At 45.8% G+C, this 26848-nt stretch overlaps 1 protein-coding gene across 7 annotated transcripts in view; it reads right to left on the bottom strand.

Annotated features, from left to right (window-relative positions):
• Positions 1–1605: 1605 nt before the first annotated feature.
• ctnnd1 (catenin (cadherin-associated protein), delta 1) overlaps positions 1606–26848 on the bottom strand; it is a 38675-nt gene continuing 13432 nt past the window's right edge. For 5 of the 7 annotated variants that reach the window (XM_063219184.1, XM_063219179.1, XM_063219180.1 and 2 more), the window contains 18 exons: positions 25431–25502; positions 24825–24950; positions 23716–23990; positions 22263–22544; positions 19941–20184; positions 18090–18312; positions 16867–17065; positions 15879–15996; positions 13665–13818; positions 13026–13043; positions 12004–12069; positions 11221–11348; positions 10367–10517; positions 9394–9589; positions 6580–6770; positions 6006–6059; positions 5799–5878; positions 4952–5054 (listed from right to left, as the gene is read on the bottom strand). In XM_063219184.1, the coding sequence (XP_063075254.1) occupies positions 4995–5054; positions 5799–5878; positions 6006–6059; positions 6580–6770; positions 9394–9589; positions 10367–10517; positions 11221–11348; positions 12004–12069; positions 13026–13043; positions 13665–13818; positions 15879–15996; positions 16867–17065; positions 18090–18312; positions 19941–20184; positions 22263–22544; positions 23716–23990; positions 24825–24944 (2559 nt within the window). In that variant the 5' untranslated portion in view covers positions 24945–24950; positions 25431–25502 and the 3' untranslated portion in view covers positions 4952–4994. Of the gene's footprint in view, positions 4217–4951; positions 5055–5798; positions 5879–6005; positions 6060–6579; positions 6771–9393; positions 9590–10366; positions 10518–11220; positions 11349–12003; positions 12070–13025; positions 13044–13664; positions 13819–15878; positions 15997–16866; positions 17066–18089; positions 18313–19940; positions 20185–22262; positions 22545–23715; positions 23991–24824; positions 24951–25430; positions 25503–26848 lie in introns of those variants that run through there. The other 2 variants (XM_063219182.1, XM_063219181.1) reach the window with 2 other exon arrangements.

Below are 26848 nucleotides of genomic sequence, written 5' to 3'. Positions count from 1 at the left end.
GTGTGCATGCACGCTGCACAGCAAAAGCAGAAATGCGCCATCAAGAACAAGGCCCATGTTACAATGTCATCATACGTAGTAGGCCCCAGAGCCGTCTAATAAGAGTTGCGCAAACCGGGGACCAGGAAGTCGGTTGGTGATGTGATTCGCGTAGATTGAAGTATTTCTTACCAGCAAACTTCTGTTCGCTGGAAATTAACACAGAACCATCACATACCAAACAAAGATTAAGTACAAACAAATTACATTACCTGTACCACATTTTCTGTGTTCTACGGCCACCTCCTAGAACTAAGTAGCTACTTCTAATGGAACTTAAGTCAATGGGGATTTCCATGTTAACGCTCCGTGAGGCTCCATGTGAGCCGCCATTGCTGTGGAAAGATTGGACCATTGAGGTCTATGGGAGTGACGTAACTCTGTTATTAGATGGCTCTGGTAGGCCCTATGGTCATACTGAAATTGTAATTTCATATTTATCCAGCAGAGTGCAGTGCGTCAACATAGTTTTCAGAGCCGTATATAGAGATCTCTATAAACGGCTCCAGACGGCTCTGATAGTTTTCTTAACATACTGCTCTGATAGTTTCAATCAGTACAGTTGTGGCTGCTAACTGCCACTTTACTTGTACAAGTTGGGCTGACCTTCCCTGGAGCTTTGAAGTCATGGACTTTTCCTGTCTTTGCCCCTGATGTATCCTGGGCTGGTCAGCTTGGGGTCATATAGATCACCTGGCTTTTCATGTCGTCTAAAAATAATAATAATAATAATTTCCCTCACACTTTGCACCTTATTTTTCTTTTAAGGTACACTGTGAAATATTTTTTTTGTGTGTTTTCATTCCAAAATTCATGCGGCCCATTCACAAATTATACCTTCGTCACGAATACTTACCTCCACCATGAAATTATAAGTATTCATTATGATTGAGAAATAATTTGCACTCTTTATACATGTTGGATCTCCTCCATGCCCGCCATTTTTAATTTCCAGAAATATACATTTTTGCCGCACAACTCCACAGTATTAATAGTAAATATCGATGTATTCAGTAAATATTCATGAAGATCAAATTTGGCAACAGGCAGCACTGTTTCAATGAGCAACATAGTTGCAACACCTACTCTTGGCACCATCCTAAACAGTGACCCCCTTAACACATTATTGACCTTTTCCCCCTTGCATGTAAAAAAGTATGTACTTGGCACCATACACAGTAATTTGGTCTCCACTTCAATGTTGGGTCCACTTTATTTACATTATCACACCGGGGACCAAATAAAACGGCCTCAAGGCCCTCAAGACATAGGTTCCCCACCCCTGGGCTGGGCTAGAGGGTGTCAAGGATACAAAATACTTCTATTCTTTTGCCTTGTGTGCTCTTCAATATTTTAAGTTAAATGTGGGTTTACATTTACTCTGTTACTCATTCTACATATTAAAAATAATGATTGTTTTTACGCTATTAAACAATGACCATAACACTATAGTATACCCACAAGTAAAACCGCAACACAGGACTTCGAAATAAGCTTTAAAAAATGGAATATCACTTGGTATGTCTAAAATGTTAACATATCCAATAAACTTAAGGAAGATCAGGATTGTTGAAAAAAATCATTCTTTTATTAAAAACAGTATTGCTAGTTACATGTTCCATTCTTGAAAGAAAGGTGCAACTTTAAGAGCCAAGGCAAACATAGATTACAGTCTTCCTCTGGAATCATCTTCAGATTAGTGTTGCAGAATTAGAGCAATAAGGACTGACAAAAGGTGACATGAGTTTTTTGTTGGTTTTGTCTTTAATTAAAAGATATAAATCATAAATGCATTTAATTAAAAAATAAAACTGATTGCATATGCAACACCCACAGCACCCTCAGAAATAAAACCCCGTAATATAAAAAGAAAAAAGGACATAAAACCAAGAGGAAAATAATTAAACTTAACAAATATTCTCTTGTATATATAGTTAAATGTGCTTTTATTTTTTAATCTAAATACCAAGCTAGAATCAAAAACCTCATCTTCCATTGCCTCCGTAGGACTGAGTGTTATTGCATTCGCCGTCATATTCCTCCCCCTCCCCCTCTCCACACCCAGTGTCACTCTGCTAGTGGACCTTTCTACATTCCACTTTCACTTTTCGGTGGTACATCCTGTCACAGCTAGCTAGCTTGCTTGCTTGCTCTATGTGGGTCGAATGACTAGTGTTAAATACAAAAATGACTTAAAAACATGACATTTTCTTTTTCTTTTAGAACAATTGGAAAAAAAAAACATAAAAAGGGTTAAAACAAAACAGTAAAATATTCCCCAACTCCTAGTGCTATAGTATCCATTCAACAATTATCTACACCAGACCTTGTTACTGTGCATTTGGAATACGCAGTTCTACGGAACAAGCACTGTATTTCTAGGACCTCCAGAAACGAGCGGGTCTCACCCCGCGTCTGAAAACCGCCAGCCAGTCCAAAACAAACAAAAATGGCTACTGAAGACACAGAACGCAAGCAAAACCACACATTAGGAGCAGTTGTAAAGCACCCCTGACATGCCCTTCAGAAAACCCTCACGCATACACAAACATACGCTCTCACACACACAGAAAGTGTGTGTGCCATCACACTCTCAGATGCACACACAGACACACGCGCGCGCACACAAACACTATCCGTGAGTGAGGCACTCAAAGACTTTACAGCGGATTGTTGGATGCGGTCACATATTTACACATTCATGTATATTCAGACTTTGGAACAGAGAGCATACAGGGTCAACAATCAAATCTGCTGTTTGCCCTTGCATAAGACAGAACCACTTAAGAAAAACTGAACTCCCGCATCGTCAATGCAGCCGTCCGCTGCCCAGATTGCCTGTAAATCCTCAGCATTGACTCTTTTTCTCTCCCGGCGCCTCCCCTTCTCTCCCATGATGCCCTTCTGCCATGGCCTCCCTGGAGACAATGGAATGTTAGTTCTGTGGTGCAGAACTCTACAGGCATCTCCATGATAACAGCTATCAGCAATCAGTAAACCAGTTACGAGGTGGGAATGGGTTGCAGTGGTCATCTGGACATAATTGGGGGGCACAGACTAAAATAATCCCTCAGCCTATGTTTTTTTTTCTCTCCCAGTATACATAAATTTATATATACGTAATGTAGTGTGGAAACATGTACTCTGCTTTGCCAGTGATCTATGTACAGTATTTCGAACAAGCGCCTAATAATGATAGATAGCCTTTGGCACAAAGCCAGTCATCGGTGTGACTCGTTAAGTCACTTATGGATGAAAAATCAATACACAGTTAACTATACAACTAATCAATACATACTGTATCAGGTTTCTAATGACTCTCCCAATCACCAACAGGACAAACTGACATAAAATGAAATAAAAAATGAAAGGAAAAAGGGGGTAGTAGTAGTAGAAGTTCTATAAAGTCAACTTATTTTCACAATACGGAAGAGTCTCTTTGTGGCGAGGTGTGGGCGTGGATCTCTGTAGTGGTACTGGTCAGTTTGATCGAGGTTGATCATGATTCATCACAGCTCAGTCAAGTGTCATCGTAGTGGAGCTCAGGCTGTGAATCAGCAGTGTCACATGACCACCCCCCTCTTCGTGAAGAGGGCCGTCCGCGAGGAAGAGTCGAGTGGCATCACTAAGGGAGGTAGTGGGGGACAGGGGCTTAGAGAGTGGTTGTGAGTGACTATTTATAATTTCATGGCCAGCTTGTTGGAAAACAAACTTATATAGCAGTCAGGAGCGGTGGAGAGGTTTTGGGGGGGGCAAAATGTTTTGGAGAAGTCAGGGCCTCCATGTCCTCAGTGTCGTGGTTAGTTAGTCCTTAACTAGTCATCTGGAGTTCGGTCCATGGTCAGAGAGGAAGGGAAGGGGCTCGGTGTGCATGTATGCATGTGTGTGTTTCAGGGGGTTTCAAACAGCAAAGTTTTTCTAGTGTTTCGCGTCACACACACACAGACGCAGTGGTCCTCAAAGCTGTCAGTAAGAACTTTTTTTTGTTGTTGTTTTGTTTATCGGTATTTGAAATAGATGGAGAGAAAGAGAGAGACGGAGAAGAAAAGAGTGTGAGTGTCTTGTCTCGATTCATAACTGGTTGTTGTTGTTGCCCCCTGTAGAGTCCCACGAGCTCAGCAGGGGCAGTAGGCAGGAGGTGGACGCTCTCCTTGAGTAATGCAGACAATCAGTTTTTCTGTGGAGGTGAAAAACGAAAAGCGCGTTGGATTAGTTTACCACTACAAAAGACAGCGAGAGAGAGGTTCATCTAGACAAATGAAAGGGACAACAACAACAGGGACTTACATACATAAAATCTGTTGGTTTCTTCACAAATAAATAATAACAAAAGCTAGGCCTCATAATTCGAGGGGAGCACTGCACCAACTAGGCAAACGGATCATGAGGAGGCGTTGCCCGTCCTTTCTCAGCATGTGTGCATATGCAGACAAATGCACAGCTGTAGCCACACAGTTTTTGGCTACAGTGAACCGGGCAGCGAAAGGGGGATAACACAGTTATAAAGCATGTGACTGGGCAGGCCACATGACCTAAGCACAACTGGCCACAGGTCGTGAACATAAACAAACACACACACACTTTCTCTCTCTCTTTCTCACGCACGCACACACACGCACACACACACACACACTTTCTCTCTCTCTCTCTCTCTCTCTTTCTCGCGCGCACGCACGCACGCACGCACGCACGCACACACGCACACACGCACAGACACACACACGTTGACAATACAAACAGAAGGGGGGGAGACTGGGATAACCATGGCAACACAGAGGAAGACTGATACGGGGGTTGGGGGAGAACAACATCAAACACACCTATAGTACACACCCAGTAAGGCAGTGCAGTGGAAGGGAGGAGGGGGGTGTTTTAAACAAACAAACAAAAAAGGCTGGCGAGACACACATACCATGCTGGATCATGCACTGTTTTGGGGGGGAGGGGGGAGTGGCCTAACCGTCGTAATTGTCCAGCACAGGCATAGAGCCACGCCTCTCCCCATACATCCCTCCCTGAGAGAGGGAGAGTGATAGCAAGTAACAGGGTGGAGAGGGGGAGAGAGAGAGAGAGAGAGAGAGAGAGAGAGAGAGAGAGAGAGAGAGAGAGAGAGAGAGAGAGAGAGAGACAGAGACAGAGACAGAGACAGAGAAAGAGAGTGTGATAGCAAGAGAGAGAGAGCGAGGGCGAGAGAGAGCGATGGAGCAAAAGAGAGCAGGTGTCGGGGACAGATAGATGAGATGGGCGAGGGTGATGTGTGGCAAGTGAGGTCGTATGACACGCAATTGAGGACCAAGGGGTATGTGAAGTGACGTGTGAGAGGAAGAGTGTGGCATGTCAAACAGACAAATAGAGATGGACAGAGACAGAATGAGCGTGGAAGAATGGGATAGAGAGGTATGGGAAAGCATTGCAGAGTTGAGTTAGGGCGGAAAGAGAGAGAGGGAGAAGGAGAGATTGAGAAGGGGAAAGAAAAGAGGTTTTGGTTACTTTCGTTAGTTACAGTGAAATTCAAAAGGAGTGTTTTTGTGTGAGACAGCAGTGAATTAGGAAATATCTCAATTCCGTTAAATATTAAAGCACACAGTTAGTATCGCATTCCCAGATTACTCATCTCCCAAAGTGGAGAAGTGGATAACGGGTGTTAGGGTAGATTTTCTCAGGAACCCTCTGTGTTGAGCTTTCAAGGTACATGCCAAGAAGGAAAAGTGTTTCAATGGGTGTGTGGGTTTGTGTGTAGTTATGCCCGTTTATCGCACCTGTGCAGTATCTCTGTCTGTGTCTAGGGCATTGTCCAAAGTGTTTCTCCTCCCTCTCTGGTCCAGTGTAGAGTAAGCGTCTGAGGAAACAGAGACAGTAGATGTTCATCCCAAAGTTATATTTTAGTCACGTAAGCAAAATAACCTTGTGCATGCATACAGGCACACGTTTATGTATGCGGCAGGAGAGAAGCAAGATATAATCACCTGGTCCCATGTCATTCAGTGGAATCATATCCCTCTCCCGGTCTTGCTTGCCTCCTAGAATGACAAAAGAGGGAAAAAAGTCACTTGTTGGCCTACAAAAGGGAGTATTTCTCTAGTCAATGTATGTGCACAGTGACAAAAGAACCCTGGACTCAGTTTCTCAAAAGCATTGTTGCTAACAAGTTAGCAACTTAATTGGCTGCAATGCAATTTCCCTTTGGCAACCTACTAAGTTGCCAACTGGTTAGCAACGACGCTGTCAAGAAACACACCCCAGAACCCTGTTTCTCAAAAGCATCTTCGGCCATCAACGTTAGCAGTCTAGTTGGTTCTAATCCAGTTTCCAACTGGCAACCAACAAGTCGCTAGTTGGCAAGCAACGTGAGAAACACAGTACAATACAATATGTATTTATATAGCGCAGTATTACAACCATGTCTCAAAGCGCTTTCTTTCAAAATACACATGCACTACATACACATAGCCTACACATTCCCACATTCACACACCAGCTCCGGAGGCCGCCGTATGGCGCCAATTGTCCGGACACTACAGCGTGACTTGCCAAGCGTACCCCTGTCGATGAGAGGGAGCGTGCTCTCCTCGTATCCTCCGTTGCTGCGCGTGGTGGCGGGCGGGTTGAGGTTCACCATGAAGTCGGGCTTCTTCCAGCCGTCCTTCTCCAGCGTGCGCCGCAGCTCCTTGAAGCCCCACACGATCTGCAGAACCAGGCCTGCGCCACGCACCTCACGGTCCGAACGGCTCCTGTGGATGGAAGAGGTTTGTTTTGTTTAGTTAAGTTTATTGACAGTTTTCAGTGAATAAAAGTTTGTGTGCAAGGTACAAGGTTATGGCAGGTAAACTGTCATATAGTTCAGAGGAGATGGAGAAAGGGTGGATGACGAATAAGAAGAAATGGAAGAAGAGGAGATGGAGATGAATTGAAGGATGTCAGAAGGATGGAAGCGAGGGAGGAAGGGGAAAAAAAGAGATGCAGGCAGTGGAGGAGATGAGAGAAGGGTGGTGGAGGAGGACGACAAGAAAGAGGAGAGGACGGAGGAAGAGGAGAGGACGGAGGACAGAGTTAGACTCGGCCTCTGCCTCAGTAAGGCTGCCCTGCTTCACCAGCTCCCATGAGGAAGCCCTGAAATACTTAGAAAGCAAGCAGGGAACAGCGCCGTGGCAGACAGAGAGGGAGAGACACGAAGCCAGAACTACAGAGTGAGAAATTTAAGAAGGAGAGAGGTGGGTGTAGGGCTAGAGTGTGAATGAGGAAGAGAGAGAGTGCCTCTAACTGTTTACATTGCAAATACAGACATGGTCACATACACAAACACATGTAAAAAGTTGTGTTAATAATATAACTTAAACACCCTAGACACACACACACACATAGGCCTGGGTATTGATTGGCAATTTTCGGTTCCGGTTCCATTTCCGGTTCCTTCGTTTCGGTTCCGGTACCAGAACGGTTCCATTTTCGGTTCCTAGAAACCCTGAATTAAACCTGCAGTTACCCAAAGTGGCCAGTAGATGGCGTAACGGGTCTGTAAATCATGAGTTTCCCTGCCTGCCACAAGGCGGAGCTCCTCGTGACTTAAGCAATGGCGGGTTAAAGGCATTTAATTCTATAGGCCTACAGCATTCATGATTAATTGCATGCTGCAAGTTGTCCTCTCGGCATGGCTTGGCAAGTATAATAAACGGTTTTGATACTGATAAATGTACTCATGTCTGATTAAAATTGTTCTGCTGTACGGTGCAACTTCACTTCTGGTACCAATCCTATGCCAAGAGTGCCTGACATGATTTTTTAATGTAGCCTACGCTACCCAGTCTGTCGACAGCTGGGGCTTTTCTACTAGGTACTGCAGAACTGTTCTAACACAACTAGGCTTCATAAATAGGCTATTCATGAAACTTGACGGGGTCTCGATGGTGCTGTCTCGCACGCATTTCCATACAGGGACTAGAACTGGGCCGTATGATCAGCTGCTGCAAGTAGCCGCGACAACACTGTGCTTTCACGCCATGGTGAATCTAAGCTAAAGAGTCCTAATCTAAACGATATATAGGCCTAAATATATATATAACCAGCGATCGCCTTCTCCTACAGACATGTGTTAGGGCTTGTTCGAAAGCTGCAAATCTTAGCTTTTTACAGTTTTTTACGGCACGTTTTTATGTTATTTCATTCAAAAGTTATTGAACTGTAAGCGGCCGCTGTTGCAAGTGAAAAAATAGCGCTTTCCAACCATTTTTTTAATCTCGTCATTTTTTTCCAAACAGCCAGCGATCTCCTTAACCTAGACCTACAGACATGTGTTAGGGCTTGTTCGAAAGCTGAGATTCTTAGCTTTTTACAGTTTTTTACGGAACGTTTTTATGTTCTTTCAATCCACAGTTATTTAACCTTAAGCGGCCGCTACTTCAAGTAAACAATGGCGTTATTATCCAGCCGGATAGAGAGGAAATCTTTTTTGTCGCTGTGTTCTTTGTTCCCTCGAATTAAACCGACGGTCTAAATAGGCTACATTTGTGCGTCCCCAACACAAGACCAGTTCTTTCTAAGTTAGCTCTTTTCATGGAAAAACATGTTTCCAAGGAGTCAGAGATATCTTCCTGAAGAGTTGAGGTCATGGTTGAGGTTGACGGTAGCCTATAGCATAGTTGAGGTTGACGGTGCCGTTGTAAAGATGCTGCAACTCCGCACGCAATTCGAATGCAAGAGCAGGTGTTTGAACAGGTTGGATGTATTGCCATTCTTGCATGATAGCCTATTAGTTTATCACAGATATTGCAGCGCGCTCCTTCCTTATCTACTTTCCTGAAATATAGCCACGCTTTCGACGGCATTTTTGTTTCTCAATAGTACAATCAGCTGGTTGAATATCAGCTGTCTTATCAATCGTTTAAATGAGGTGCGAAACGGGAAGAGGAGGAGCGTGGTCAGTTTGTGACACTTGTGATTGGCTGAAATGGCCGCGTGCTTAAACTCACATTTGATGGCTCTGACAGTCAGACTTCAGGAACCGAAACGTGGAACCGACAGACAAGGCACGTTTCGATTCCAAGTAGAACCTTAGCTTTTAATTCGGTTCCATCAAAGAATTGAATTTCGGTACCCAGTCCTACACACACACACACACACCTTGTGTCTTTGGACTGACAAATATACGTTCATCATACCATGGTTTTCTGGGAAGGAGTCTAAATATTGAAAAGATATTCTCCTTGATCCAAGTATCTAAGGATAAAGCTGACAACCATGCATTCCAATAAAAAGGCATCCAATGCTGAACACTTATCTGAATTATTAGGCCCGTTTAGGCCCCACCCTCTCTCTCTTTCTCTCTCTCACAAACACACACTACACGCACACACTTACCCGTCCTTGTTGATGAGCACGAGCCTCTCGATGCCCTGCGAGGCCCGGAGCGACTTGGCGGCGTCGACGCTGGAGCCCACCACCTCGGCCATCGTGCTCAGCACCGACACCACCGTCTCCTCCGTCAGCCCGCGCACCGGCTGGCTCTGGCCACCGCCCGGCAGGTTGGACACCAGGTGAGGCACCGCGTGCTTGCCTACAGAGGGAGACAGATGGGGATGAAGACCGTGGTCAGTAAATCAACCTTGTTGCCGCCTTACTAGTTATGAAACAATGTTTTTATGGAAGACTGTCCAGACATCTATATTTTAATACATTGTGTCCAGGTGAAATTTAATGCCAGGCCTTTTCAAATTCAATGCCACACCTCAAAAAACAGCTAAATCTAATGCTTTTCACTGCCTTAAATCACATGTTCTAAATGTAATGCTTTTTAATGCCTCGCAGGGACCCTGATCATAAGTAATAGCAGGGTTTTCCTCCAGCACTTTATCGTTCCCTACAGTGGGAGAGGAAGGGAGGTGACCATGTTAGTAAATGAGGTGAATGAGGTGGGATCCTCTTTATTTTGCACCAGCTCATGCCCACAACACATGGGGAAAAACATGAGGTTACATTAAGAACATGTAATTCCGTTACTACCTTATTAGATCATTTTACTCGCTTTGAGTTATTTAAATTCCTACAGAGTCAGATGGTAATGAGGATCATGGTCAGTAATAAAAAGGTATGGTGCAAAATAAAGGGGTTCCCTTCTCAAATGAATCACATGTCAAAAAGGACATTTGGGAATGGAGTTGGAAATGGTATCAGCAGTTACATTACTACATAATTTCACTTTTATTTATATAACACTTTGTATCCAATTCAAGTATAATGTTACTAGCATTCAAATGTCACAAATTTGTGCAACACCAACAGTCACTGCAGTGTTTTACATTTTTTTAAAAGAGAAAATGATCATCAAACTCACCGAGCAGGTCGCGGTTGCGTGCGTCAATGGCCAGGTTGCGTAGCGCTCCGGACATCGCCCGCACGACGCGGTCGTTGCCGTGCGCCAGGAGTTCCGTCATGATGGGCAGCCCCTTCTCCTGTCGCATCACCGCCCGGATATACCGCCCATACTGGAGGAGGAGCAGAGGAGGGGTGACAAGTCAGTAAGGTACAGTCAGGATATACTGAGGGGGTGACAAGTCAGTAAGGTACAGTCAGGATATACTGAGGGGGTGACAAGTCAGTAAGTTACAGTCAGGATATACTGCCCATAGTGGAGCAGGAGCAGAGGAGGGGTTACAAGTCAGTAAGGTACAGTCATGCAGGCCCATGAGAAACAGGAAACAAGAGACCGGAAATACAGATAGGGAAGGACCACACACGCACACGCACACGAGCACGCGCACTTACACGCACAAACGCACACAGCAGTGTCATATCCGCAGACCACATGAAGTGATTACTAAATATAGGGAACTTTATTTAAATGCTTTTTTTAAAAAGAGAGCTTCCTCATCTGAGTCATATCCCCTGAGGCAAATTATTATTCATATTGTCTCTCTTTCTCCCCGTGTCTCATTCCAGACAGGAACCACTCACAGATGACACACACAGATGAACAGATAAACAAATCAAGTAACGGACAGATTCACACTCCAGCAGCACACACATTTGGATTGATCGAAGGATACACATTATAAAATGAAATAATGAGTGCAAATAACGTTGCCTACACTGCATAGCTGGTATAGAGCAGAACTTGGTATAGTTGTTTTTTTATCTTACAAGTACAAACGTGTACGTACACACACACACGCACGGTAGTACACTTACACTCCAGCGTCCAGCACACAGGTTCTGTACAGCTCCGGCCGCGGCCTCCAGAACGGAGGGGTTCTTGCTCTCCTTCAGGAGGGAGGTGTAGATACGCACCACTTCTGGCTGGTACAACAGCTCATAACCTACAGACACACAGACAGACAGACAGACAGAATAAGCTTTGTCATTTCACTGCTAAGTATACATATTGGAGAGAAAGACTAGACACATTATACAGGCAAAATGTGTGTTGATGTAATTGATCTGTAACCATTAAGCATGTAGGGGCTATAATAGGAGTTACATAATGTCAGCCAGACAAAACAATTTAGCATTGAGAGATTACTACTCATGTCATGAACATAAATCATGCACATAAAAACACATTGCCAATAGCAGTGGCCTTTGATCATTTTCATTGGCCGTTATGAAGGAAAAAATGTATCTCTCAGTCTGTAGGCAAAGTGTCCTTTTTATAGCAGTCTGATAAGCTCGGAAAAAAACTCTTGAGTTCTGAGAATTAAGCTGTTAATGGATTTAAGTGAAAGTATTCCATCCTGGACAAAAGAGCTCTGTGGAACAGCCATCAACATTCCACAGAGCAGCAGAGGGGCACACAGGCTGACAGCTGAAAAACAGCATTAAATAACTGTGCTCTCTAGTTAACTCTTAACTTGAACCCAGTCAAGTAGGAGGAGGAAGTGTTTGGGAGGGAAAGTCCGCCCGAGAGTAGTACTTCGGCCCCTGACAGAAAAAAATGCCAGGGCCTCCCCCAGAGGGCGACATTTCCCCATTTACCTTGAGCAGGTGTGGTCCTCTTTGGAATCTCAATAACGTCAGCAGTTCCATCATCATCCTTCCGCCCTGCACAGGTGGTGAGAGAAAAGGGGAGAGAGGCGTGTTTAGATGACCATCTAAGATGACGGGTGACACCATGACAACACTGAACACTGACAGGGGTGCCTCAAACCACCATGGACCCCCCCAGATTAGAGTGCACAATGGTAGTAAGTGCAAGAATGTGATGTGTACTTGCATGTAGGGGTTGGTTAGATTATAAATGACAATATTAACCAATTCAAAACACGATCCTCATTGCTGTATGCAGTGTACAAGGGGTTGGTTAGATCATAATGACAATGTTAACAAAATTCAAAACATGATCCTCATGGCTGTATAGCAGTGTTTCCCAACCAGGGGTACGTGTACCACTAGGGGTACGCGAGCACACTACAGGGGGTACGTGGGGAAAGTGTAATGTAATGATAACAAATGTATGGAACACACTGGGATAGAGAAAGAGATACAGAAGTATGAGTGAGGGGGTACTTATGACATGACAAAAAGGCTTAGGGGGTACGCAAGACAAAAAAGGTTGGGAAACACTGCTGTATGGTATGCATTACATACAATGTGTAAATTATGCCGAGCTGTGAACCCAAATGTACCAAAAGGCAACGATGACTGAGTGAGCTTTGCGGCGGAAATAAAAAGCATTACAGCAATCCGGACAAACAAAACCCCTCCAAAGCTCATTACTCAAAGCTAAACTCCACCTAATGCTAAAGAGCTAAAAAGTTACTAAGAGCTGCAGCTTATAATATTACAAGCATGGGGATTAGTGGCAGATCGACACCTGTATTCGGAGCTTGCGAGGTGACGGAACGCTTGACGAGATTTCCTGCTATTTCGCTTTGGTGCACAGAGGGCACGGACAGAGACTGAGAGCGTGAAATAACGGCAGCTGTGCAAAAGCCCGGTCAAGAAAAAACAGACTCAAAAGTGATTTTGAGAAGAGATTTTGAAAGAGAGCAGCTTACCTTTGGAAAACCACTCGTCTGGATCAGGAGCAGATGGAGGGAAAGGAATAGAACGAAGAGGAATAGGAGGAGGAAGAGGAGGGGAGAAACAATGCAAGAGAGAGAGAGGGAGAGAGAAGGGGCGAAAGAAAAAGAGATGGCAGGGGAGAAGAATATTTCAGTACGAAAACAAACCAGCAGCAAGTTTTCCCCAAGCCACCCAACACCAATACTTAAGCAAGTACATGAGGAACAAACACACATAGACAAATGCACTGAACCCAAAGAATCTGCCCCAAACAAGCATGCACTTTCCCCCCACCCCAGAAGACATATAGCTGAGCAATGTAGCACAGATGTAGAAGAGCCAAATGCGAAAATGCCAATTTCATTTGAAACGCCCATTTTGAAGGACAAACGATGACATGCAGTGTTTCACTTGGATTCAGGAAAGGAGAAGTAAGCGTCTCATAAAATGTAGCAACACTAAAGAAGAGGCTGTTCGTTGGAGCAACAATGTAACAACAGGTGACATTGGAGGAAGTAGGCCATTGGGCAATTCCAATGCTTCCACTTTCACTCATATTCTGCTCAATCATGATTCCAGGAAAACCACATGTCAGCAGCACACAGACACACAAAGCGCCCAAACACACGCACCTTTGCCTTTGCGGGAGCTGAAGCAGCCAGTCTTCTGTGCAGGGACGGGCCCTTGGTTGACTGGCACGGCCTCCTGGTAGCGTTCGCAGTTGGGCACCTCTTTGTGTACCTGGTAGGACAGGTTTCTCAGCAGACACACGCTGTTCTCTATCAGCTGCACGCGCGCAGGGACAGACAGGAGGGAGATGGAGGAGACACAGACACACACGAGATTGTTAGACAAGAAGCAACAGTGCACGCACGCACGCACGCACGCACACACACACACACACACGGGCCAGTAAATAAAACGTATTGCACCATACTGTCACAATCACACAGTTTTGACCAATATAAAGAAATCACAGACACTGCTCATCTCAAGGAGAAAATGCTAGCACATTTCTATCCATTTCTACATACAAGAACAATTTGGTCAGCCATCATTACATAAAACTGACAACATGACGTATATACGCACAATATGACCTGAGGAAGGCCGACAGGCCGAAACGTTGTCACATTAAAAACTTGTTTATTCAACTCGAGAGTGTGCGGCACTTCTCTCCTCCTGCAAGTGTTTTACTGGTTGCCAGCACCTCTGTTTTCGGGTGTGCGTTTTGCACCTCCACTCATCAACATTACGTATATAACCATGGTTCTATTAGCACCGCCTGGCAGTCAGTAGACACAGAAAAGAACACACTGTAGTATGCCACCCACGAAACATGGAGAAGACATTCATTCCTGTCAGAGTCATGAATTTCATTTTCTATGTCCACACGTAATCTCACACTCTACATAGTGGGAGTGCAACATAACACCATATCACACCACTCAATGTGGAGTTTAAATACACTAGTGCAGCCATGCGGATTCAACTTCCTGTCTATTCTTGGGATAATATTAGTACATTAATGCTACAGTGAGAGGAAGCGGCTAAGTGGGCCTGTGGTGGCTCTAAAACCGTTGCCGCTGCCGCTGCCGCTTGAGCCCGACAGCTGGCCAGGATTAGCCCATTTTTGTGCTCTGCGTGCCTCTGGTGGCAAGTGAGCCTCGGCTCGGACGATGCGATAATGGCGTGTGAAGAGAAGCCCTGGACGTGTATGCTGCAGAGAGATATTCACAAATGGTCTCCTGCCTGAGACTGTTAACATGCAATGAGAAGAGCCAGTGAACCACCAGGCTGCTGAAGAGCATCTGACCTTGCAGATGAATCAAGTTAGTAGCACTTCTTATGCTGTGAAACATCTGCCGCCACAGCAAAAAGACCACTCTTTCTGTCCACTCTCCAGCAAAAAAAAAGATTATTCTTTCTGCACACTAACCCAGCCTGTGACTTGTCTGTGTTTCAAAGGAGTTTTCAAAAATGAGGCACAGCCACCAAATCTTGCTTCAGTGAGCCAAATGAGTAGGTTGGTACCACCTTATGATAGCAACAATGACAACCCTTGCAAATTAGTGCACTCTACCTCATGTAACCTCATTGAATAGAAAAAGGAAGTTCCATTTCAAAAGAGATCAAAGCAAAGTTACAATGATTGCCCTCACCATATTGTCATTGTCAGCTCAGCAACCTCCTAGACCACAATAATGTTTTCAGTTCACATCCACTGTGAGAAATTACCTTCAGCCAACCAACTTAACATTTGACCGTCAAAAACTATTGAGTCAGAATGCAACTTCATTTGCTAACAATAAGGATAATGTCAAACTCGTAATGCATCACCAGTAACTTGGAGAACAACCTCACGTAACATGGCACAATCACCACCATGTATTTTTTTTTTAAACACACAAGCACACTATACTCATTCAGTCTTCTACTCAGACAGGGAGAGCGAGGACAGCCTCAGGCCACATCATGTTTGTGTAACATGGACATGGAACATTAAACATTTTAGAAAAAAAGACAATCGGTAAGAGAGTGCAGCAGGACAAGCACCCAGAGACAGCAACTACTATAAATTTCCTTTGAGTTTGAGCACGGCTGCAATTTAAACTTCCACTCAACTGGTATCACAGCAGCTCGTAATGGTGGTAATAGCAAGCGGTAAAGAGATCGGGGTAATAGGAAACGCTATGCACGGCCAAATGACACTGTAGCCTAATGGCTGGTAAGACAAAAGGGCTCAGGCACAGACTCGAGCTCACGCACAGACTCGAGCTCAGGCACAGACGTACCAACATTACATTTCAAAACAATCAAGATCATAAAAAAAAGCCAGCACAAACCTTGTTATCCACGGATTTGCAGTCGATCTGTGATTGGACAATGTACATGAGAGAATCGACCAATCCAGTGCACTCTCGCAGCTTCCTCCTGGCCTCACTGCGCTCAGAGCTCACGTTCCTGAGAGAGAGGGAGACAGAGAGAGAGACATAGAAAACGTGTTACCCAGAGAGCAAAGGCGAATGATGAAGAGGAAGAGAGGGAGTGATTGTATATTAAGTGATGAGTTAAGTGAAAGGAAATATTTAGCGCTTTAGTGACAGTGACGACAGACAGGCAGAGGGATGGAGAGAATGGGTGAGGAGGAGAGGTGGTGGTAGTGGTAGTGAAGTAGTTTAAGGATTAGAGTGCCTAGCCTTGTTGGGATGTCATTAGTGTGAAAAAAGCTTCGAGTGCAAGTGAAAAAAGAAGTGGGTTCCAAAGCCAAATACCAGCAGTGGAGCCGACCAAGCGGCCTGAAAGAGGGGCACTCAGGGAAAATAAACAGATTCAAAAGATCACATTTCTCTCCTTTGTCCCATCACACTGGCACTCTCTTCCAACGCCTTTTCACATAACCTCTGTCCTTGCTGGCACATTCTAACAGCGCATCTCATACACACATGCGCACACGCACGCACGCACACGCGCACACACACGCACGCAGGCGCGCACACCAACCAATATGTTGGTGACAAGCCAGAGGCATTTCCTCTTAGCTCATGCTAAGTCCGGTGTGGTGTGAGTTTCATACGCGGCAGCAAACGGCCAAATTCTAAGACCTACAGCACCCATTTTCCTTCCTCTGGTGACTTCACTCTCTCCGCTTCTACCGTGGCAACTGACAAGGCCCTCCATTCCGCTCATTCCCTCCATTCCACTCTGCATTCTCTCCCACCCACCCCTGCCAGCAGCGAACCTTCACTCACCTCACCACATCCCACCCCACCTCACCACATCCCATCCCATCCCATCCAACCCCACCCCTCCCCTCCAGTCCTCCAGTCTCACCTCAGACAGCCAGCTGTGTTGGTGAGGGCCGTCTCCCATTCCAGGTGTCTGGGCTTGCAGTTCTCCTCGCCGCCCCCTCCGCCGCTGCCCCTCTCCCAGCCCGAGTGGGCTACCATGACCTCGTCTGAGAGCGCGTGCAGTGCGTGGTCCACGATCTCCATCTTCACAGAGTCATGAGACGACAGATTCCACAGGGTGCCTGGAAAGGAGAGATGGGAGGTCTGAGGTCAGTGCTGTGTGTGTGAGTGTGATCGGCGGATTGTGCCCCACACACAGTGGTTCCAAAAAGGGAGCTTCTAGCTGAGCGGGTGTGTGTGTTTGTGTGTGTGTGAATGTGTATATGAGTGTGTGTGAATGTGTGTGTGTCGATGTGTGGTGTTTATCCTTTCAGTCGTGCAAAACAGAGGAAATGGCAGCTACCCTAAACTGAGCTAAGCTAACTTGGCACAAGCAGAGCAATCCGCTATGGGTTCATATTTCCATCGAAACGAGGAAGGTTGTTCTTATGAAGTCATAAAAGCGTGGCCAGGCTTGCCACGTATTCATGGTCTGGGATTATACCCAGAGAGCACCACCGGAAGTGCATATTTTGACATGGTTGGCATAAAAAAAATAAATAAAAAAAACTCAACTGCTGTGCGTAAACCACATAATTACACTTCCTATTGACAGATGTGTAGTTTGCAGTTTATGACGGCATGGATGAGTTGCGCAAAACTTTACTAACAACCACGAGTGTGAGTGACAATCTGTGTTGACTAATAAACACAACATTCCATCTTGGACAGGGGTCATTTTACAACCATGGACAAACACCTTTGGACACATCTCATGGCTGGAAAGGTGTGGTACTTAGCGCTTGTGGTATTTTTTTAGTGACCTCAGCATGTGTTGCATAAGTAAAAACACAATTCACCAGAAAGCTTTTTACGTTACCTCATCAAGGTGAAAAGTGAAACTTAAATGTAGTAGTATGGTATGGTGTGCCGTTACTTGCTAACCCAACATCAGCGGCAGGTGTTAAGTGATTACTATGATTTGGTGCTACTGTTCATTAGCTGTGAGTAGTAAAGCTAATCTCCATTTTTGAATGCTCCTTCTTTTTCAACATAATTACAACATTTTATGTATTTCCACACTGCTGTATCCACATTGACGTTGCATTATTACGTAGTCATAACGGTCAATATGTCTGCATTCATGTTTTGCTCATGGCCGTTCACCTGTGATGGTATCTGTGAGGTCTTGGTCGCGGGTCTTGCGCAGCAGTCGCACAAGCGCGGGGATGCCGTCGCAGTTCTTGATGGCGATCTTGTTGTCGGGGTCTCGGCCGTAGGAGATGTTCTTGAGCGCTCCGCAAGCCGCGTGGTGCACCTCCTTCTTTGGGTTGTCCAGCATGGACACCAGGGCAGGGATGCCCTTCAGGCGACGTACCTCCGACTTTACCTGAGGGACGCACGCGAAACAGAGAAGAAGGAGTGAGTAAGTGAGCGAGTGAATAAAATAACCGGGTGACTAGGTGTCGTTTCTTACTGCAGACGGCCCTGTTGATAAGCCTGTTCACTATTTGCTGGAAAGACCTCAACGACATCAGAACAAAATTGCATTATGACTTTTATCCTTATTATGGTAACTACTTTGTAATACAACAGAATGTGAGACACATACAGAGGGGAAAAGTTATTGAGCAACTCAAAGAAAAAAAACTAACTGAATGAAATGAATGTAACGGAATTAATGAATGAATAGAGGCAGACAAAAAAGCGGGAGGTGGACATCTAACAGAGGGTGTCGTGTGTATGAATGAACAAATAATATGAGGGAGGTGGAGGAAGCTGGAAAAATAATAATATGAGGGAGGTGGAGGAAGCTGGAAAAATAATAATAAGATAACTAAAGAGTTTGACAGGAAAAGGAGTGAAGGGAGGAGTGTGAGTGAAGGTCAAAGCGGCCAACAGGGAGTCAAACAAAGAGGCGTGATCGAGCAGAGCAATGCAGAGCAGGTGTGGCCGATAGGGAAGGAGAGCTGCTTGATTAATCCCTTCAGAATGACTTTAGCGCATGCGCGCACACTGAGCCTGATATCACAGCGTATTAATCACACACTTGTGAACAGCACATCCAGTGAAAAATGCGCTCAGGGCAACAGCAGCTCTTGTTAAGTGTAGCGCTGAGAGAGTGCTTAGGTTTTCTTTTGGACTTCAATAAAAGTATCTCTCCACTTCACTATTACTTCGTGAGAAGCATGTCTTCATTCTTGAAGGATTAATAAAGTATTTTTTACACTGACACTACTTCTTGTGACTCTCCATGCAATTCTTGAAACTATCTCTATTCCCCTTAAATAGCACTTCTCATGACCCACCCTGTCATTCTTGAAGGATAAATGAAGCACACCAAACCTCTTCGTGACACACCTTGACATTCTCTAATGAATGCATAAAGCATGGTGTGCATAAAGCATAAGCATAAAGCATCTCTACCTGCCTTTATCGATTCTCTTACAAGAAGGAGTAGTATTGAAGGGGAATATTATGAGAACGAGTGACACACCTTGTCGTTCTTGAAGGACAGATAAAGCTCCTCCTCCCCTTTACTACTATTAGTTCTCATAATGGACCTTGCCATTCTCTAGTAATGCAACAATCATCAACCCCTTTACAGCTACTAGGACTACCACTAATACGACTACTACTACTTTTTCTTGATTAACTTTGTCGTTTTTCAAGGATAAATAAAGCTTTTTTGTAACACACCATGGAATTTTCCAATATTGTATATGGCACCTATCCTACTACTACCACCTTTTCTTGATCCACTTTGTTATTCTTGAAGTATAAACAAAGCTTTTTCGTAACACATTTTGGGATTTTCCAATATTGTTAAGGCATTAAGGCATTTATCCTCCTCCTAGTATTAGTATTGCTACTACTACCTTCACTTGATCCACTTTGTCGTTTTTGTAGGATTAATAAAGGTTTTTTCGTGACAAACCTAGGGAATTTTCTAATACTGTACATTGCACCTTTCCTCCTCCTCCTCCTCCTCGTACTACACCTCCTTGTAGTGCCCACCTTGTCGTTCTTGAAGGTAAGGTGCTGCAGGTATGCGGCGGCGTTGCTCTTGACGGGGTCCAGGCGGTAGTTGAGCATGGCGATGACCTCGGGCAGCTCGGGCTGCCTCCAGGCCTTGGGCTTGTTGAGTGTGCTGTCCAGGGAGGCCATGCTGCCCCTCTCTCCCGAGGCCAGGGGTGCGCCCCCGCCCCAGTAGTAGTCCCCCGCGCCACTCATGTCCCCGTCCAGGATGCCCTCATAGCTCCTGGTAAGCATGATGATGGTAATAAAAATACATATAAATGCTGTCTTTTTAAAACCATAACAAAATTCACCCACCAAGTGGACAGTACTTAAAAATAAGATGGCATAAATAGCCCTAATACAAAACACACACACACAAATAATTAATATTCAAGGAATAAATACAGGGTAAACAGGAAGGGTTGTCATGGTGATGAACAGTCAACTAGCTCGTTAACACACTCACTCAGCGCCTTCAAAGTTTTCACCTCCAGCAAAACCCTGATCTCGTTTTTAAGTCTTAAAATACCCACGCTAAATACATAGACAAGCACAAACTCACAGTTATTCACACCATCCTCCCATACTCCCTTATCTCACGATACACTCCTGATTCAACAACACCCTTATTCTTACGCTTTTAATCATTAATGCATACTTCCTCTAATACTAACACAGACACAGTCACGGACAGACAGGCACACAGTCACAGTCACGGACAGACAGGCACACAATCACAGATACATGCAGTCATCGACAAACATATGCACATCAGTGCTTGACACTAACTTTTTCGCTTACCAGCCATTTTGGCTAGTGGTTTTCCTGACTCACTAGCCATTGGGCCTTTTCACTAGCCATAATTTTCTTAACCATCATAGCAGCTTTAAAGAATTATATAATAGGCTGTAATAATGTAATGTAGGCTAATATAATATAATATAATATAATATAATATAATATAATATAATATAATATAATATAATATAATATAATATAATATAGGGCTTAATAATTAGCCTATAATTGTTAGGCCTATTAACTGGTCCATGCATGCATGCTATGGAAAGAACAGATTTACTGATCTGAGGAATTGGCCGGCATAGGCTATATTGACCATGCAGAAACACCAAGCACAGTGTTGTGGAAGGGCACAAATGTAAGCTACACGGGAGCAAAATATTTTCGCCTTTGATCTGAAAGGCACTTTCTTCATATCATATACCGGTAGGCCATCTATCTGTGGAGGTTGCCGTCCAAATTGATAGCAAAGTAGATAGCAAAAGTCATTGCCAAGTCATTGCCAAGTTCATGGATGTGGAATAACACCTCTTCTGGAATATTTTCTTATAGTATCCACTAAAAAGCGCACACAGACGCGGTAACAAGGCCTACAGAAGGGGCTACGATTTCCTTTCATTTCGTTTAATATTGAGTTGTTTAAATAAACGGACGCAAGGCGAAACGGGCAAGGGACGTGCTTTAGTGCAGTCTGGAAGGCTACAGTAGGCTACTGCTCGTTGTTTAAGCCCGGTTTGACAGTCGGGAACAACAGCACAAGAAACATGGAGGAGTATTAAGGTATGAAGACATACAGGCAAGTCAGAAAAATTAAACCGAACATTATTAATACCGCTTGTGTCCTTGTCTTATCACTGCGCTTTAGTCTCGAGACTTTCACAAGACAGGCTGACGTGTTTTCCTCTCGCCTTGGTCATTTTAATATCCACTACTACTAAGTATTGAACTAATGAGAGATCGCAAAACACGTCAGTTGAGATGAACTTCGCTAGCCTACTTTATTTTCACGACAAGGTTTTCAGTGACATTTCCAAACACGCTGATATGCCGGTAGCCCGTTGCCACTTCTCTTCGCAAGACTAGTCGCTCCACAGACCTGTACAGGTCTGCGAGTCGCTCTATCAGATTCTTGGCATGCGTGACACACAGGTGACACGTGACACAGGTGCTTCATGGGTATTGTAGGCTCGCGAAATCGCATTGTATTGCTTTTGTAGCAAAGACGGTCCGAGGAAAAAAACTACAAAATGCGTGCCTCATCATTCAGAATAGTAACGGACCCGCCAGAATGGCTAGTGAACCTTCGGTATCTACTAGCCAACGCCGATATTCACCCGCATTTGGCTACCTGGCGTGTGTTAGTGTTAAGCCCTGATGCACATAGTAACAGACAGACAGACACGCACACATGGGCACACGAACATCACACCAGACCGCACGCACGCACACCTTAATTTCCTTCGGGATTAATAAAAGTACTTTACTATACTCTACTCTACACACACACTCAGCTCCTACCCGGTCCGGCGTGGTGGTGGGGCGTGCATGGGCATGCCGTGTGCCAGGCGGGGCATGGTGCTGTAGTGCATGGTGGGGTGGCCCATGCCGTAGTCGGCGTCGTCGTAGCCGAGGCTGCGCTGGTCGTCCTCCAGGCCGTAGGGGTCGGGCACGAAGCGCTGCATGCCCGACAGCTCCAGGGCACTGCCCATGCGGCCCACCTGGGGCTGCGCCGCGTACGGGTCCAGCTGGTTCCGGCTGTGTGCTCTGTAGCTGGGGTCCAGTGTGCGGTAACCCTCCGGTCTGATAGGGATGGATGGAGGAGGAGAAGAGCGGAAGCAGGAAGAGGAAGAGGGAGAGAGAGAGAGAGAGAGGGAGAGGGAGAGAGCGAGAGCGAGAGCGAGAGAGACAAAGAGAGACAGAGAGAGACAGAGAGAGACAGACAGAGGTAAAGAGACACAGGGTCGAGGAGGAAGGAGTGGAGGATAAGGAGGCAGACAGAAAGAGAGAGGGACAGAGAGGGGTGGAACGAACCAGGAGAAGGAAAGGTAATGCGTTTATGAAACGAGGGAAAGAGAAAGAGGGAGTGGACAGGAGGGAGACAATGGGAGTTGTTTTAGGCACTGGTGTATATGGATGTAGAAGGCACTGGGTAAAGCCTAGGATGCTCAACTGGCTTGCATGTTTACATTGGGAAGTGGACGTCTAAGTCTTTAAGAAACAATAGGTATTTTTCATTCACAATTTTTTTAATTCATGGGGAAAAAAAACACATTTGTGCCTAATCTCAACGGAGAGATTGTCCATTCCCTTTAACTTAACCATGGAGTAGCTGGTCAACTACTGCTATGTTTTAGGAATCATTATTTTCACGTTGAAAACACGATTCAATGTTGCTGTAAGACAAACCTAAAAAAAACTCCTCGACACTGAGTCATTTAACAGATCAGACAGACTGTTCCCTAATTTAATTTTCAAAACACTTACACAAACCACAGCTTTTTTTAAAAAATATACATGGTAGGTACAAATGGTGCAGAATGAAATGCACCTGACACCCTGCCCAATCTGGAGACGGGACCGCTTCATGACAAGCCAGAAAAGATTTGCAACACCTTCAATCTTGTCTGTGGCACGAAAGCACACAGTCAAATCAACACCTATCCCAACACATCCTGCTGGATGCAGACCCTGCCAGGGCCTCATCTCACCACCTCTCAGCTAAGCTCACGTGTGAAATCGTTTCACAAACTCAGACGAGATAAATTTTTAAAGAGGCATTTTAGACGTTCAAAACTTTCATGCTACACGACCAATGTGGATTTGGGTCGTGTTGGTTTGTGCCTGCGATTTTGTGCAATTCTTCAGACAACGCAGACCCAAAATAAACAAACAATAAAAGAATGCAGCCACATACAGTAAGCGCACACAGGTGTCTAATCTGCTTATGCACATTCCAGAGGAGGATGCCCACCTGTAGTTGGGGTCCATGCGCATGCCGCGGCTGAGGCTGGTGTAGGTGTCGGAGGGTGGGCCTCCGCCGTAGGCATCGTAGCCGGCGGGCGGGCCGTAGTGGTAGTTCCGGGGCACGGTGGCGGTGGGGTAGTCCGCCGGACCCCCTGGCTGGCGGTACATGGGGGCGCCGTAGCCCATGCCCCCCGTCACAGAGTTGCTCCCATCCAGGGACATTGTGTCGGACATAGATGGGATGACTGTGCGTGTGGTGGTGGTCTTGGTGACTTTCTTGACCTGGATGTGAGAGTGTGTGTGTGTGTGTGTGTGTGTGTGTGTGTGTGTGTGTGTGTGTGTGTGTGTGTGTGTGTGTGTGTGTGTGTATATGGAGTCGGGGACACAAGAGGACATTACATTAACATTACATTACACTTAGCTGACGCTTTTTATCCAAAGCGACTTTCTTATTATTTTTCAGGGTATTGGTTACAGTCCCTGGAGCAATGTGGGGTTAGGTGCCTTTCTCAAGGGCACTTCAGCCATGGATGGAGGTGTAGAGAGAGGTCAGGGGGGATTTGAACTTGCAACCCCTAGATTGAAAGACCAACTCTCTAACCACTAGGCCACGGCTGCTGTCCTTTATGAGGACATAAAGCGCAATGGTGAGAGCTAGTGACAGCCAAGGCAGGTTCAAAAACATAGGCACAGTGTGAAGTTTAGGCTACAGTGCGCGTTGGCAGATAAAGCTCTATGTAGACATAGCAGTGGGTGGGATCAGCAGTTTGTGCCGTACTGTTGTTGATAGTTGTTGAGATGTCATTTCAAGGATAGTAGAGGGACGAAGTCACTGTGCCTCATTTCCTGCCTTGTTTTTCGAGACCCGTCAGCACTTCGCCGTGGCTGCAGCAGATAATGGCCCAGAATAGCCACTGGCACAGAGGGGGAAACCGGCGTCCTTATCCGTAGTGTGCTGACGTATAACTGGGATAGTGTGCGAGTACACCATCACTGTGTAGGCCGTGTGAGTTTGCGTTTGTGCGCATGTGTGCGTGTCCTTGAATGAATGAGAGACCAGTCCGGGGCTTTTCAGGACAGTCAGGGGCTGGGCGGGAGGCGGGGGCGGAATCTTACCGTGGTCTCGGTCCTGCGTGTGGTTCCGTCGTCACTGGTCTCCACAGAGACGACAGAGGGAGCCTCATGTGGGTCCTCCTCTACGGTGACCGACTCGACAACATGACCTGGGTCTAACATCCTGTACTGTAGGGCCAGAGAGAGAACAATGGTGAGCCATGGGCCAAGCACAGAGAAGCACTTCCCTCCACACACACACACACACACACACACACACACACAATATGTGTTCCTCTGCAAACTCATGCGCGGGCATACACATGACAAAAATGTTGAATGGACAAGAGGACGTGTACATAAAAATGTGGCAAACAGCTGGGCAGGAGAAAGGAAACATGTGCGCACTGCGCACCTACACACATGTATACGCACACACACCAATAGCCTGATTATCATCGACTTTCAAATCTCTTCGAGACTTGATCTGACCAAGAGCATAACAGTGATCATTTCCCAAACGGCATGGTCAACTTGCCTCCCTTGGTTTGCTAATGGTTGTATGCTTCCTGCCAAAGTGGGAGGAGTTACCGATTTTTAGGCGAGCCCAGAAATGACATGGTTTTGCTCTTGGCCTGACTAACAGGCCAACACACATACTTTACCAACCTGTGTCCCGTTGATATATCCCTCGCTCAGTTTGAGTCGCTCTAGCTCCGCATCACCAGGGACACGCCCGTTCTATGGTCAAAAAAAGGAGGAGGGATCAAAAAGATGAAGGCATGTCAGCGGAGAGCACACACGCACACAAACAGACTCACAGTCAGCGAGGTCACAACTGCCAGTCACCACAGCAGTCATTAACTCCAAACATTCCAAGCTGCAAGCCACGGAAGGACATGGAACACAATTACATCATCATCACTCACCCCCCCACCCTTCCCCGGCACATTGTGACACACACACACACACACACACACACACACACACACACACACACACACACACACACACACGTCAATATGTGATATCTGTCTCCACATCCATGCAGTGGGACTGGACTGAAAGAGGCCAGGCGTCAGGGCTGACACACAGCAGAAGAGAGAGGAGGAGAGAGAGAGAGGAGAGAGGAGAGAGGAGAGAGACACACACATGGATGAGTGGCTGATGGGTAAATGCAAGGACAGATGGTTGGCGTACGCCAGCAGAGCAATGACGGGGGTCAAGAGAATGGTGGCAGCAGCTTCCGGGGTAGGGGGAGGAGGAACACACGCGCTCCCTTGCTTACTTTGGTCTGTTCGTTGCTAAAAGACATGCCGCCACGCGCTTTAACACACACACACACACACACACACACACACACACACACACACACACACACACACACACACACACACACACACACACACACACACACACACACACACACACACACACACACACACACACACACACACACAGACACACACACGTCTGTACATGTGTGGACAGATGAAATCCCTCTAGCCAAAAGAGGGGGAGCTGCCTGGTCTGGTGGCCTTGTCATTGTGATGGGTGGAGTCAACACGCATTTGAAAGGCGCTGGCTGCTGTGGTGCTTGCGTGTGCTTGTGTGTGAGTGGGTGGGTGGTTGGCTGGCGATTTAAGTGCTCTTTCACACCAAGTAGAACTAGTGGTGGAGAAAGGGATTATATGGTCATGGGGTTTTGGAGTTAGCCAAATAAACACTGGCAACGTGTGATGATGATGACAGAGGATAGATTTCAGCATTGCCTAGATACTTAATGTCTTAAAATACCTCTTAACTATCGCACATTTTTTTTGTCACTATGCCATGGGTGTCTCCTCCATACATGCCTCCCCACTCACTACCGAGCCTCTGGCCCTGAAAAAAAATGAAGCTCAAGGCTCCGGGTAGGAAAACCAGCTAGTCCACACACAGCGGCAGCAACAACAGCCAAGGTGATGATGCCTTCTCCTCCTAACCCCTCTTCCGAAGAGCACCAAGGCAACCCTTCTTCGAAAAATTCTCTGACCGCATTCCTCGTTGTGCCTGAAGCAGTTGTGTACGAGCGGCTGATCTCAGTG

Source organism: Engraulis encrasicolus, chromosome 16 (genome assembly GCF_034702125.1).
Source record: "Engraulis encrasicolus isolate BLACKSEA-1 chromosome 16, IST_EnEncr_1.0, whole genome shotgun sequence".
In the NCBI taxonomy this organism is placed as follows: Eukaryota; Metazoa; Chordata; class Actinopteri; order Clupeiformes; family Engraulidae; genus Engraulis; species Engraulis encrasicolus.
This window is presented reverse-complemented; position numbering and strand designations above follow the sequence as displayed.